The 14,307-nt window shown below is 44.8% G+C and overlaps 1 protein-coding gene and 2 long non-coding RNA genes across 5 annotated transcripts in view; 1 reads left to right on the forward strand and 2 right to left on the reverse strand.

Annotated features, from left to right (window-relative positions):
• Positions 1 to 14,307, reverse strand: part of LOC118363653 (ecto-NOX disulfide-thiol exchanger 2-like) — a 216,925-nt gene that overhangs the window by 66,885 nt on the left and 135,733 nt on the right. For all 3 annotated transcript variants that reach the window (XM_052488474.1, XM_052488471.1, XM_052488475.1), the window contains exon 4: positions 1,699 to 1,857. In XM_052488474.1, the coding sequence (XP_052344434.1) occupies positions 1,699 to 1,857 (159 nt within the window). The remainder of the gene's footprint in view (positions 1 to 1,698; positions 1,858 to 14,307) is intronic.
• LOC127914012 (uncharacterized) lies at positions 4,642 to 9,437 on the forward strand. Its single transcript, XR_008087597.1, has 3 exons — positions 4,642 to 7,442; positions 8,748 to 8,787; positions 9,167 to 9,437. It is a non-coding gene; the product is annotated as an uncharacterized LOC127914012 (long non-coding RNA).
• LOC118363654 (uncharacterized) lies at positions 9,872 to 11,619 on the reverse strand. The gene is made up of 3 exons (XR_004821439.2): positions 10,985 to 11,619; positions 10,469 to 10,529; positions 9,872 to 10,382 (listed from the first exon to the last, which is right to left on the reverse strand). It is a non-coding gene; the product is annotated as an uncharacterized LOC118363654 (long non-coding RNA).

The following is a 14,307-nucleotide window of genomic DNA, read 5'->3' on the forward strand; positions in this document are numbered from 1 at the left end:
CTCAGGTAATAGAGAAGGTACATGGTAAGAAAAGGGACAAAAAGTCAGCAAAAACAGTAACGTCCTCTCGCTGTCAACTGTGTTTATTTTCAGCAAACTTAACATTTGTAAATATTTGTATGAACATAACAAGATTCGACAGTTGAGACATAAACTGAACAAGTTCCACAGACACTGTGACTAACAGAAATGGAATAATGTGTCCCTGAACAAAGGGGGATAAAAATCAAAAGTTACAGTCAGTATCTGGTGTGGCCACCAGCTGCATTAAGTACTGCAGTGCATCTCCTCCTCATGGACTGCACCAGATTTGCCAGTTCTTGCTTTGAGATGTTACCCCAGTCTTCCACCAAGGCAAGTTCCCGGACATTTCTGGAGGGAAAGGCTCTAGCCCTCGCCCTCCGATCCAACAGGTCCCAGACGTGCTCAATGGGATTGAGATCCGGGCTCTTCGCTGGCCATGGCAGAACACTGACATTCCTGTCTTACATGAAATCACGCACAGAACGAGCAGTATGGCTGGTGGCATTGTCATGCTGGAGGGTCATGTCAGGATGAGCCTGCAGGAAGGGTACCACATGAGGGAGGAGGATGTCTTCCCAATAACGCACAGCATTGAGATTGCCTGCAATGACAACAAGCTCAGTCCGATGATGCTGTGACACACAGCCCCAGACCATGAAGGACCCTCCACCTCCAAATCGATCCTGCTTCAGAGTACAGGCCTCGATGTAACGCTCATTCCTTCGATGATAATCGGAACTCGACTTGTCAGTGAAGAGCACTTTTTGCGAGTCCTGTCTGGTCCAGCGACAGTGGGTTTCTGCCAATTGGTGACGTTGTTGCCGGTGATGTCTGGTGAGGACCTGCCTTACAACAGGCCTACAAGCCCTCAGTCCAGCCTCTCTCAGCCTATTGTGGACAGTCTGAGCACTGATGGAGGGATTGTGCGTTCCTGGTATAACTCGGGCAGTTGTTGTTGCCATACTGTACCTGTCACACATGTGTGACGTTTGGATGTACCGATCCTGTGCAGGTGTTGTTACACGTGGTCTGCCACTGCGAGAACGATCAGCTGTCCGTCCTGTCTCCCTGTAGCGCTGTCTTAGGCGTCTCACAGTACGGACATTGCAATTTATTGCCCTGGCCACATCTGTAGTCCTTATGCCTCCTTGCAGCATGCATAAAGCACGTTCACGCAGATGAGCAGGGACCATGGGCACTTTTCTTTTGGTGTTTTTTAGAGTCAGTAGAAAAACCTCTTTAGTGTCCTAAGTTTTCATGACTGTGACCTTAATTGCCAACCATCTGTAAGCTGTCTTAACAGCCGTTCCACAGGTGCATGTTCATTAATTGTTTATGGTTCATTGAACAAGCATGGGAAATAGTGTTTAAACCCTTTACAATGAAGATGGTTTTTCACCCTGAAAGTAGTCTATGGGCTAGGAGAAACTGGAATGCATGGTTCGGTTTTCTTTAAACAGCCACTACAAACTTCAGCTAATTTTAGCCGCCACTGGCTAAAAACCCATGGGAGTGATAGGGGCAACTGTGCAATTTGTAAAGTTAATTATTTGGTTTGATATTATCTAAAGGTGATTTGGCCATAATAAAATTAACAGCGCTTGGTTGTCCCAATCACTTCCATAGATTTGTAGCGTGTTTCGGCTAAAGGTAAAAAGAGGGAAATGGACTTACGTGGGTTGGGGGGGAAGAGGGTGCAGCTTTGGCAGTGGATGATCTCCTTGACGATGGGCAGATCTTGGGGAAGGGGGGGCGGGGGTACGTAACCAAGGCCAGGCATCATGGGGTTCATGGGAGCGATGCCCGTCATCATGCCAAGGCCTGAGTCAAAATCTGAAGGAGATGCACACACACATGAAAATCTCAATGTGGGATGAACCTGTGGAAATGTGTGTTTTTCTATGTGTGTTTTTCCATTCTCATGTTTCATGTGACATTATACATTTCTCCTCGAGCACTTTGTGGAGGTTCTGTCAACACTGGTGAAACACAAACAGTTTATAAATAACTGAATCCATGCTCTCATGAATAAAAGAACATTCAGACATCCTGCATATTTAAAGTGGAGCTACGGCTACATGAGATTCTACTGACTCTCATGTCTGTTGCTGATTGGCTGACCTTTAATGTTCTGTCTGTAGAGAGAGCGAGATGGATCGAACTACCAGCCTTCCTTCACAGGTAGGGGACTATTGATTTAGACTGCAGCTGGATACACTCTGCACGCACAGACACACTGTATCTGCAGAGGGTTTTAGTGTGTGTGTGTGTGTGTGTGTGTGTGTGTGTGTGTGTGTGTGTGTGTGTGTGTGTGTGTGTGTGTGTGTGTGTGTGTGTGTGTGTGTGTGTGTGTGTGTGTGTGTGTGTGTGTGTGTGTGTGTGGTGGACCACAATGTGAGGCCTGACTGTGACAAAACTGAAAAGAGTATAACAAAGTACCACTTTTTAACCTCTATGTAAATTATGTTTAAATCCCACTTTGTGAGAGAGACAAGGACGCTTTTCAATCATTTCAGCTTTTTGTGTGTGAGTGAGGAAGGTATAAATGAGGATGAAGGATGAGGAAGTGGGGGGGTCACAAGCCGGACATGTAGCTGGACCAATCAGAGGGGAAGACAGTAACTGGATGTCTAGGTCTGCTTAATCCCTCTCTGTGGCTGTTATTGATGACCTCATATCTTATATTCATGCCCGGGTGATGACTTCCCCAGACCAGCGAGACAGAGGAGAGGTGAAGTGATGGCCGGAGTAGAAATAGAGGAGGGAGCGGTACAGCAGACTCTGTGTCTGCTGAATACCAAGGCCAGTCTCAGTGGCAGCTCTGGTCTCCGGGCTGGCTGAGAGGCCCACAGAGGAGCTCTCTGGTGTGTCTCAGAAAGAAGTGGAAGTGGTCCTTTTCTGAATGATGCAGTGAGGCCCACTGCAGAGCTCTGTCATGGGCCATACTGTGGCAGGTGTGAGCTGATTCATAACTGCCCCTTAGTACCCTGACACTGAGGAAATGGGAACAGTGCTGAAGAAAACACTCCTAGCTGGCACACTCATACACCCATTCTGAGCACAGAGAACATCTGGTTTGATCAAGACAAAGCTGTTTCCATTTCGCTGCTGCCTTCTCCTTATTCCTTCCAGTGTGTGTGTGCGTGTGTATGTGCGTGCGTGTGGTGTGTGTGTGTGTGTGTGTGTGTGTCCAATTCCATTGAGAGCCAGAGGACAGAGGCATGCAGTAGAGCTGTTCTTCTCAGGGATATTCAGCTACAGTAGCTACAGTAGGATTCTCTGTACAGACAGAACAATGGAGACTCAACCCCCGGATTCAAGTTTCACATCTTTCAACATCTTCGGTTGAAAACACCCACACACTAACAAAAACACTATCGTCAGTGTGAAACAGGCCTCTTTCAGTCAGAGGTAAAACTCTGTAGAGACACAGAGAGCAGGGATCTCCTCTTGAACAGAAACATCAGTGGAGAACTTTATTCTCTCCACCCACACAAGGTCTCTCTCGCCATCTCTTCCCTCTCCCTCCATCTTTACACACACATCCTTCCATGTTAAACAATCGACTTCCAAGAGGTTTGTTCAGGTCATTACATTTCATGCTGCCCGTCAATCAAAAGACCAGCCAGAAGAAAAAATTTGGCATTTGACTCGAGATACCTCCTGGCCATCCAACACATCACATTAGTCCTCCCTTTATCCTCCTCCTGTCCCCCCTTCCTCCCCCTATTTTACAGGGTAAACCACCCCTCCAGCAGAGTAGGTACTGGGTGGAGGGAGGAAGGAATGCAATGAGGCATGCTGGGTAATAGTTTCTGATGAGGAGACCAGGTCGGAGCACCTAGAACACGAATAGAGGCTCCAGTCTCAATGTGCTGCCAGACATCATCTCTACTTAACATAATGTATCTCTTTAAATCACTATCAGAGATGCTCTTTCAATCTCCTCCACACTTTTGAAACAGATATCCCTCTATCTTCATCTCTGCCAAAGATCTGACTCTCTCTTAGTCCTCTCCAGCCTGAATGCGCAGCATACTTCTGTACCTCTGTCAGAACACTAGCCTACTTCTCTCAGCCTATGAATGTGCAGCTACAGATTTCACTCTCTGTGTCTCTATCAGTCCTCGTTCTGCCAACAGCACTGGCTGCACACCTTGGAACCACCTACAGCTCCTTAACACTAAGTCAGCAGTTACGGAGACACAGAGGGCCAAGAGTCAAATGCAATTGGAAGGGTTTTCTTTTTCTTAGTTATTTATTTAGGTAAATAAATGTTTAAGCCAGGAGTACAAGAAGCTCCTTATATCCACTGCTTCTACTAGTATAATATGAATAGTTCATATATATTATCAGCTACAAACCTATGAGACCAAAACATTTGCTTGCTAATTTCACTGCCTGCTGCTTCTATTAGTTAGTATATTGTATAAATAGTTAAAAGGGTAAGACTATACACCCAGTGTGTGTGTGTGTGTGTGTGTGTGTGTGTGTGTGTTAGAAGGGGCTGTTGAGGATATAACAGAACTGTATGAGTCCCCAGGGAACCCTCCCTAGAGCCTGTTTATGTGTTCAGAGGGGTGTGTTTGTCAGGCTAAATCAATTCAGAGAAGAGTGTGTGGGTGTGTAGGAGTGTGTGTGTGTTGCAGACTAAATGCTTCCCTGTGGGTGTTTAACATGCATCAGGCTTGACAACTAGCTTGGTCTGTCCACACATCTTCCTCATACACAGTAGTGTGTCTGGAGAACTCACAACTCTAATCAAAATCCAAACAAACAAATCAATGACATCATCGCTGTGAATATAGAACATCAAGTCTTATATTGAAGCGATTCTGGAGTTGGAAAGACAACATGTCCTTTGAGTGGGGACTCTATGGAAGCCTGGTCCCTATAAGCCAGCATGCTCTCTCCTGTAAGGACTAGAAGAGGCCCTAACACAATTATTTCCACAAGGCACGCTATGTCCCCAAAAGGCACAATGTTCCCACAGTGGAGGGTTTACGGTACCATGTGCCCACAAGGCACCATGGCACCATAGTGGAGTTTCTACAGTAGCCTGTCCCTGCAACGTACCATGCCCCCATAGTGGAGTCTCTACAGTAGCCTGTCCCCGCAACGTACCATGCCCCCATAGTGGAGTCTCTACAGTAGCCTGTCCTCGCAACGTACCATGCCCCCATAGTGGAAAAAATGACGTTGGAGCCGGCTTATGGTAGATAAATTAACTTTCAATTCTCTGACAACAGCTCTGTTGGACATGTCTACAGTCAGCATGTAAATTGCAAATTCACTCAAAACTTGAGACATCTGTGGCATTGTGTTGTATGAGAAAACTGGACAATTAGAATGGCCCTTTATTGTCCCCAGCACAAGTTGCACCTGTGTAATGATCATGCTGTTTAATCAGCTTCTTGATATGCCACACCTGTCAGGTAGATGGATTATCTTGGCAAAGGAGAAATGCTCACTAACAGGGATGTAAACAAATTTGTGCACACAATTTCAGAGAAATACAATTTTTGTACATATGGAACATTTCTGCCATCTTTTATTTCACTTTACATGTTGCATTTATATTTTTGTTCAGTATACTTGGCTCTAGAAAGACTGATGATGCAATGACTTGGTGGCAGGTGGTGTTGCTTACCAGAGAGCCAATACATCTAATAAAAAGTGCAGTTGAAAGGGGAATGGAAACACTAGGATTTAGAACGGCAGCCTACTGTAATTGTAAATTGCCATATTGGCATTGTTGCGTCACTGGCAGGAGAGAAAATTTTGTAACTCCCAAAAATGGCTGAATTTACAGAGTAGCTCCGAGTCTGAGAATTAGTTTAATACAGAGAATGAAATGTTAGTTAGGGTGCCAATAAACCTACGGAAGCCATTCATGTTTGAGCTGATCGTTGTCCCAGATCAAATAATTTGTTCTCGTAGCAGTAACAACACAGACATGATGCCCGAAACACCTCAACTAGAGGGTCTGCTAGAGTAAGAGTGTGTGTGTGTTATAGAGAGGTGGTGGCGATACAGCCCAAAATCCCAGCGGATTGTGGCTGGATTACATCCAGTCAGAGGTTCCCGTCAGTCTGTCTGGATGGTGATGTATTACACCCAGTCAGAGGATCCTGTCAGTCTGTCTGTGTTACGTTCCCCAGTTTATGTGTTGTAGTTTGTGTATTTGCATGTGTTTATTTCAGGAAATGGCTTCCTGAAATCCCTAAAGCAGCTGATTGGTCGACTCCTTGGCTAATTGGAGAGCTGACCCCGCCCCCTCGTCAAGACCCAGCTGTCTCCAATTACCCATTCATTCTGAAGCTATATAAATGCCAGTGTTCTGTTCAGGAGAGTTTTTTTTCTGGTAGGTCATTGCAGAGATTTTGCTAGAGAGATTTGCTGGGATGTCATTGAAGAGATTTTGCTAGAGATTTTGCTAGAGGTTGATTTTGCTGGGAGGCATTGCTGAGAGAGGAGGCTGATGGCTGTGGATAATTCATTATGTTAGTTGTTGGCAGCAGTTGGTATGTTTTGTGAGTTTGTTGCTCAGATAGAGCTTATTTGATGTCCTTTGTTTCTTTGTTTGTTGGTGAAAGTGTTTAATATTCTGTTTCATTTGTTTCCAGGGGAGAAGGGGAAGGCACCAAGGGAGTGCTTAGGCAAGAGGCCCGCGGGCATACATATACCCGTAGCATATTCGCTGTCTAGGCACACTAGGTAAGACCTGGGCGGACCACCCCCTGTATTTTGGTTAGGGCACCAGGTGGTGCTAAATTAGGTAAGTAGTGGGTAGGCAGGTAAGATAGGAGAGGGGGGGGCTTTGAGATTTACTTTCTTTGCTTTGGTTCCGTCCAGCCCCTTTTCCCCATATTACCGTGTAAAGGAATAAAGTCCTTGTAAACGGTACCACATTCTGCCTGTCGTCATTCTTACTTGCACCTACAGTCCATACCTTTTTCACTTCACGGAGAGTTTAGTTGTAGCAGGGTGTTGCGTTCCCTCTTCATAGAGGCGTGCGTAACAGTCTGGATGGTGATGTATTACACCCAGTCAGAGGATCCCGTCAGTCTGTCTTGATGGTGACTGTATTACATCCAGTCAGAGGTTCCTGTCAGTCTGTCTGGTGACTGTATTACATCCAGTCAGAGGTTCCTGTCAGTCTGTCTGGTGACTGTATTACATCCAGTCAGAGGTTCCTGTCAGTCTGTCTGGTGACTGTATTACATCCAGTCAGAGGTTCCTGTCAGTCTGTCTGGTGACTGTATTACATCCAGTCAGAGGTTCCCGTCAGTCTGTCTGGATGGTGATGTATTACATCCAGTCAGGGGTTCCCGTCAGTCTGTCTGGATGGTGATGTATTACATCCAGTCAGGGGTTCCTGTCAGTCTGTCTGGTGACTGTATTACATCCAGTCAGAGGTTCCTGTCAGTCTGTCTGGATGGTGACTATTACATCCAGTCAGAGGCTTCTGTCAGTCTGTCTGGATGGTGGCTGTATTACATCCAGTCAGAGGTTCCCGTCAGTCTGTCTGGATGGTGATGTATTACATCCAGGTCAGAGGTTGCTGTCAGTCTGTCTGGTGACTGTATTACATCCAGTCAGAGGTTCCTGTCAGTCTGTCTGGATGGTGACTGTATTACATCCAGTCAGAGGTTCCTGTCAGTCTGTCTGGATGGTGATGTATTACATCCAGTCAGAGGTTCCTGTCAGTCTGTCTAGATGGTGATGTATTACACCCAGTCAGAGGTTCCTGTCAGTCTGTCTGGATGGTGATGTATTACATCCAGTCAGAGATTTCTGTCAGTCTGTCTGGATGGTGATGTATTACATCCAGTCAGAGGTTCCCGTCAGTCTGTCTGGATGGTGATGTATTACACCCAGTCAGAGATTTCTGTCAGTCTGTCTGGATGGTGATGTATTACATCCAGTCAGAGGTTTCTGTCAGTCTGTCTAGATGGTGATGTATTACATCCAGTCAGAGGTTTCTGTCAGTCTGTCTGGATGGTGATGTATTACATCCAGTCAGAGGTTCCTGTCAGTCTGTCTGGATGGTGATGTGATGTATTACATCCAGTCAGAGGATCCTGTCAGTCAGAGGTTCTGTCTAGATGGTGATGTATTACAGGTTTCCAGTCAGAGGTTCCTGTCAGTCTGTCTGGATGGTGATGTATTACATCCAGTCAGAGGTTCCTGTCAGTCTGTCTAGATGGTGATGTATTACATCCAGTCAGAGGTTTCCTGTCAGTCTGTCTGGATGGTGATGTATTACACCCAGTCAGAGGTTTCTGTCAGTCTGTCTAGATGGTGATGTATTACATCCAGTCAGAGGTTCCTGTCAGTCTGTCGAGATGGTGATGTATTACATCCAGTCAGAGGTTCCCGTCAGTCTGTCTGGATGGTGATGTATTACACCCAGTCAGAGGTTTCTGTCAGTCTGTCTAGATGGTGATGTATTACACCCAGTCAGAGGTTTCTGTCAGTCTGTCTAGATGGTGATGTATTACACCCAGTCAGAGGATCCTGTCAGTCTGTCTGGATGGTGATGTATTACATCCAGTCAGAGGTTACATCCAGTCAGAGGTTCCTGTCAGTCTGTCTGGATGGTGATGTATTACATCCAGTCAGAGGTTTCTGTCAGTCTGTCTGTCTGGATGACTGTATTACATCCAGTCAGAGGTTCCCGTCAGTCTGTCTAGATGGTGATGTATTACATCCAGTCAGAGGTTCCTGTCAGTCTGTCTGGATGGTGATGTATTACATCCAGTCAGAGGTTCCTGTCAGTCTGTCTGGATGGTGATGTATTACACCCAGTCAGAGATTTCTGTCAGTCTGTCTAGATGGTGATGTATTACATCCAGTCAGAGATTTCTGTCAGTCTGTCTAGATGGTGATGTATTACATCCAGTCAGAGATTTCTGTCAGTCTGTCTGGATGGTGATGTATTACATCCAGTCAGAGGTTCCCGTCAGTCTGTCTAGATGGTGACTGTATTACATCCAGTCAGAGGTTCCCGTCAGTCTGTCTAGATGGTGATGTATTACATCCAGTCAGAGGTTCCTGTCAGTCTGTCTGGATGGTGGATGTATTACATCCAGTCAGAGATTTCTGTCAGTCTGTCTGGATGGTGATGTATTACATCCAGGTCAGAGGTTCCTGTCAGTCTGTCTGGTGACTGTATTACATCCAGTCAGAGGTTCCTGTCAGTCTGTCTGGTGACTGTATTACATCCAGTCAGAGGTTCCTGTCAGTCTGTCTGGTGACTGTATTACATCCAGTCAGAGGTTCCTGTCAGTCTGTCTGGTGACTGTATTACATCCAGTCAGAGGTTCCTGTCAGTCTGTCTGGTGACTGTATTACATCCAGTCAGAGGTTCCTGTCAGTCTGTCTGGTGACTGTATTACATCCAGTCAGAGGTTCCTCCAGTCAGTCTGTCTGGATGGTGATGTATTACATCCAGTCAGAGGTTCCTGTCAGTCTGTCTGGATGGTGATGTATTACATCCAGTCAGAGGTTCCCGTCAGTCTGTCTGGATGGTGATGTATTACATCCAGTCAGAGATTTCTGTCTGTCTGTCAGAGGTTTCTGTCAGTCTAGATGGTGATGTATTACATCCAGTCAGAGGTTTCTGTCAGTCTGTCTAGATGGTGATGTATTACATCCAGTCAGAGGTTCCTGTCAGTCTGTCTGGATGGTGATGTATTACATCCAGTCAGGGGTTCCTGTCAGTCTGTCTGGATGGTGATGTATTACATCCAGTCAGAGGTTCCTGTCAGTATGTTACAGATACTATAACAATGTCCCATCACTCAGACAGTTAGTGAATACACAGCATCCAGCACAGCAAACAATCAATCACTCAAATGTATTTTATAAAAGCCCTTTTTACATCAAAACAAGAACCACAGTGGTTATAGAGGGTGCAACAGTTCAACTGACATTTGCTCCTGAGGTGTTGGCTTTCATAGCTGAGCATTCATAGGTTGAGAGAGAGAGTCGAAACAGCAGGACCCGGACGAGGTAGCACATCCATTGGGACAAGGTTAAAAACGGGTTGAAACGGGTTTAAAACAAAATCAGCTGAAAAACAATTCCACCCAGATTTCCTTCGTGGATGTGTGTATCTTTTAATTCGTTGTTGAATGGCCTGCTCCTTCTCCATTTTCGGAACCCCATCCCGCTCCCCCAAAGTGGTCGGACTCAGGACTCAGTTATATACTGACGGTTGTGAGCTCAATCTAGCTGGGCCCCGAGCTCTTGAGTGATGGTCCCGGTGGACCTCTTCTCTCCACCGCAGCACAGGTACACTCTGGCACCCAGGAGTCAGTTTGGCATGCTGTACTAACCCTTCTTCCCTGGTGCTAGGAAACAATTAGGGCATCTATTAGGCTATAGTTATATTCAATAATCACTGCAAATACTTGAAAAAACATGGATTTGCATGTACCTCCTCTGCCTCCTGCACAGTCTCCTCTAGGATGATAAACATTTTCAGGGATGATGTCATCCTAAAAAAACAAAAAACACTTTTGTTAAGACAACTGAACCCAGTTGGCATTAACAAGCTTCCTGTCTCGAATGCTTTGTCAACACACACACACACACACACACACACAGCAAATACAGGGACATTTATTTTTCAGCAAACATTAGCTATGTCAACTTCAGTCTAGCTGAAATGAGGTGGAGCTAACAAAACAATACAAAAACAAATCTGTCCACGAAATGTATTACAGTACTTGACTATCTGAGGTGGAAGCTAGCTACAGTAACTACCTAATAACAGGGGTACACGGATAAACTGTTGCAATTTTAGTTGCAGTTGAGTTGCTTGCTAAAGTTATTTGCTGGGGGTGTTACACAACACTTCGGATGCAATTAGCTGGTTACCTTCAACTAGAGTTGCAACAAAGTTGTCTAAACGCTAGCCTAGTCAACAACAGTCATGACCGGTTAACGTTACCTCAGACTTCATTGCATTGGCTCGCGTTCAGTCGCTTTTGCTTGACTCCAAAGTCAGCGATGTTGATGATGTTTGGTCGGTAACCGCTACACCATAACACACAGAGGCACTAGCAGGTGGGCTTCAACGTAGGCGCATGACTCCTTTCCATTCGGAAACTCCCAGTTGCCTGACTGAAAGTGCCCTTCATCGCAAAGGTCTGCCTCTGCGAAGTGCTGTCTGCAGATCCTGCTAGCTCGAGCTGGCACGTCCTTCCTCTTCAGGACATGGAGCCACTTCTTCAAAAGTTGTGGGTCCTTGGGCAGGATGGTAGTTTACCGAGGGATTTTTTTGTTGCCAATTCATACAGTTCATGTTTGAATTACTACTTGTTATTTGCCATCTTCGTTGTCCGCTCCTAACTTAACTCTCTTCGATTCAATCTCCTCGCGAAAACTCAATACCACTTGATTCCTGCCAGTGAAGCACTTGGCGTCAGTCGTTACTTTGGCAATAAAACATTCCGCTGACCATAGATCAAATAAACCTGGTTGACGATCAAAATACAAAATATAGAGATGTTTTTATGCTAAATACACATGTTTAGTATTAGTGGATCGAATACATCTCTTTGCTTAGATTTACTTCCTAAAGTGTTTCCATTCCCCTTTAATGTGTCAAGTGTCTTGGATAATAGATGGTTTCTGGAGAGGTCCCCACTTTGAAAACAAGACAGAGCGAGAGTGGAGGAAAAGACGAGGCAGAAACAGAGATAAGAAAGCCATACAAGATTTCATATGGTCATAATTATAGTCTGGATTGGTTTCTCTTCAATCAGGTTTTATAAAAGCCATGACAAATGCTACTGTATTGCAATGTTAGTCTCTTCCTTTCTGGGCCATTGAGAGCAGATGGGGACTCAAATTGAGACAGAGGCCCAGAAAGTGTCCAGTTGTGGTTGTCCTGTGTTCCAAGGGATAGGTCCTTCAGAAGCGGTACCAAGCCAACACTTGATTAAATACATTTGAAGTCAGAAGTTACATACACTTAGATTGGAGTCATCAAAACTTGTTTTTCAACCACTCCACAAATTTCTTGTTCACAAACTATAGTTTTGGCAAGTCGGTTAGGACATCTACTTTGTGCATGACACAAGTCATTTTTCCAATAATTGTTTACAGACAGATTATTTCACTTATAATTCACTTTATCACAATTCCAATGGATCAGAAGTACACTAAGTTGACTGTGCCTTTAAACAGCTTGGAAAATTCCAGAAATTATGTCATGGCTTTAGAAGCTTCTGATAGGCTAATTGACATAATGAGTCAATTGGAGGTGTACCTGTGGAAGCATTTCAAGGTCTACCCTCAAACTCATTGACTCTTTCCTTGACATCATCGGAAAATCAAAGGAAATCAGCCAAGACTTCAGAAAAAAAAATTGTCGACCTCCACAAGTCTGATTCATCCTTGGGAGCAATTTCCAAACTCCTGGAGGTACCACATTCATCTGTACAAACAATAGTACGCAAGTATAAACACTATGGGACCACCCAGCATTCATACCGCTCAGGAAGGAGACGCGTTCTGTCTCCTAGAGATTAATGTACTTCGGCGTGAAAAGTGCAAATCAATCCCAGAACAACAGCAAGGACCTTGTGAAGATTCTGGAGGAAACAGGTACAAAAGTATCTATATCCACATTAAAACGAGTCCTATATTGAAATAACCTGAATGGCCGCTCAGCAAGGAAGAAGCCACTGCTCCAAAATCCGCTGTAAAAAAGCCAGACTACGGTTTGCAACTGCACATGGGGACAAAGATTGTACATTTTGGAGAAATGTCCTCTGGTCTGATGAAATAGAAATAGAACTGTTTGGCCATAATGACCATTCTTATGTTTGTAGGAAAAAGGGGGAGGCTTGCAAGCCGAAGAACACCATCCAAACCGTGAAGCACGGGGGTGGCAGCATCATGTTGTATGGGTGCTTTGCTGCAGGAGGGACTGGTGCACTTCACAAAATAGATGGCATCACGAGGGAGGAAAATTATGTGGATATATTGAAGCAAAATCTCAAGACATCAGTCAGGAAGTTAAAGCTTGGTCGCAAATGGGTCTTCCTAATGGATAATGATCCCAAGCATACTTCCAAAGTTGTGGCAAAATGGCTTAAGAACAACAATGTCAAGGTATTGGAGTGGCCATCACAGAGCCCTGATCTCAATCCAATAGAAACTTTGTGGGCAGAACTGAAAAAGCTCGTGCGAGCAAGGAAGCCTACAAACCTGACTCAGTTACAACACCTCTGTCAGGAGAAATACTTCTGACCCACTGGGAATGTGATGAAAGAAATAAAAGCTGAAATAAATAATTTTCTGCTATTATTCTGACATTTCATATTCTTAAAATAAAGTGGTGAACCTAACTGACCTAAAACAAGGATTTTGTTAATAGGATTAAATGTCAGGAATTGTGAAAAACTGAGTTTAAATGTATTTGGTGTATGTGAACTTCTGACTTCAACTGTATAAATGTATAAGTAACTGTTCAGTGTGATATATATTAGTATTATTTGTCCTACTTTACTTTGGTTCAGAGTTTTGTAGCAGTGGAGCAGAGTGGTAACTCAGTATAGAGATGGCCGTAATGAAGCTTTTGGATAATTTGAGTTTCAGAGCAGAGGGGTGGAGAATGAGAGAGAGGGGTGGAGAGTAGAGAGAGGAGAGGGAAAGTGGAGAGAGAGAGACAACGGGGACAGAGTAGAGGAATAGAGAGATGGAGAGAGAGGTGGGAGAAAGAGATAACATGCTACGGAACAGATGTTTCTCCAGGTGATTCATAAGTAGGACTACAGCCCTCTCACCCCGAAACCCCAATCCCACTACTACACAGCCAACCTGACTACAGCCCTACCTGCTGGCAATGTTGGTATGATACCAATGCAGCTGTGGGAGAGAGAGTCCTCTAATAAGGTAACAGCACTAAGAGCATTATGCTGTTCAATGGCTCAAGGCGCTCAGTGACAAAACACACACGCGCACGCACACCAGAGTTTTCCTCTCCAACACTAAGACGATACCTCGCTCAACAAAATATAATTTTATTTTGCGTAGGCAGCACAGTAAACTAGGACAGAGAGTTTGCTAAGTCTGGAAGAAGTTCCGTAAACTGTACAATTGAAATGAAATAGGGAAAACTCAGTAGGTGGGAATAGCATTCTCCATGCCCACTTCATTTGAAATATGTGGCGGAGTGAAGTTGCCGTGAGGCCTATAATTCAGTAGCTCTGTTGACATGAATGTGCTTTTAAACAAGCTGAAGGATGTGGTTTATAAAAAGCT

Source organism: Oncorhynchus keta, chromosome 30 (genome assembly GCF_023373465.1).
Source record: "Oncorhynchus keta strain PuntledgeMale-10-30-2019 chromosome 30, Oket_V2, whole genome shotgun sequence".
Classification (NCBI taxonomy): domain Eukaryota; kingdom Metazoa; phylum Chordata; class Actinopteri; order Salmoniformes; family Salmonidae; genus Oncorhynchus; species Oncorhynchus keta.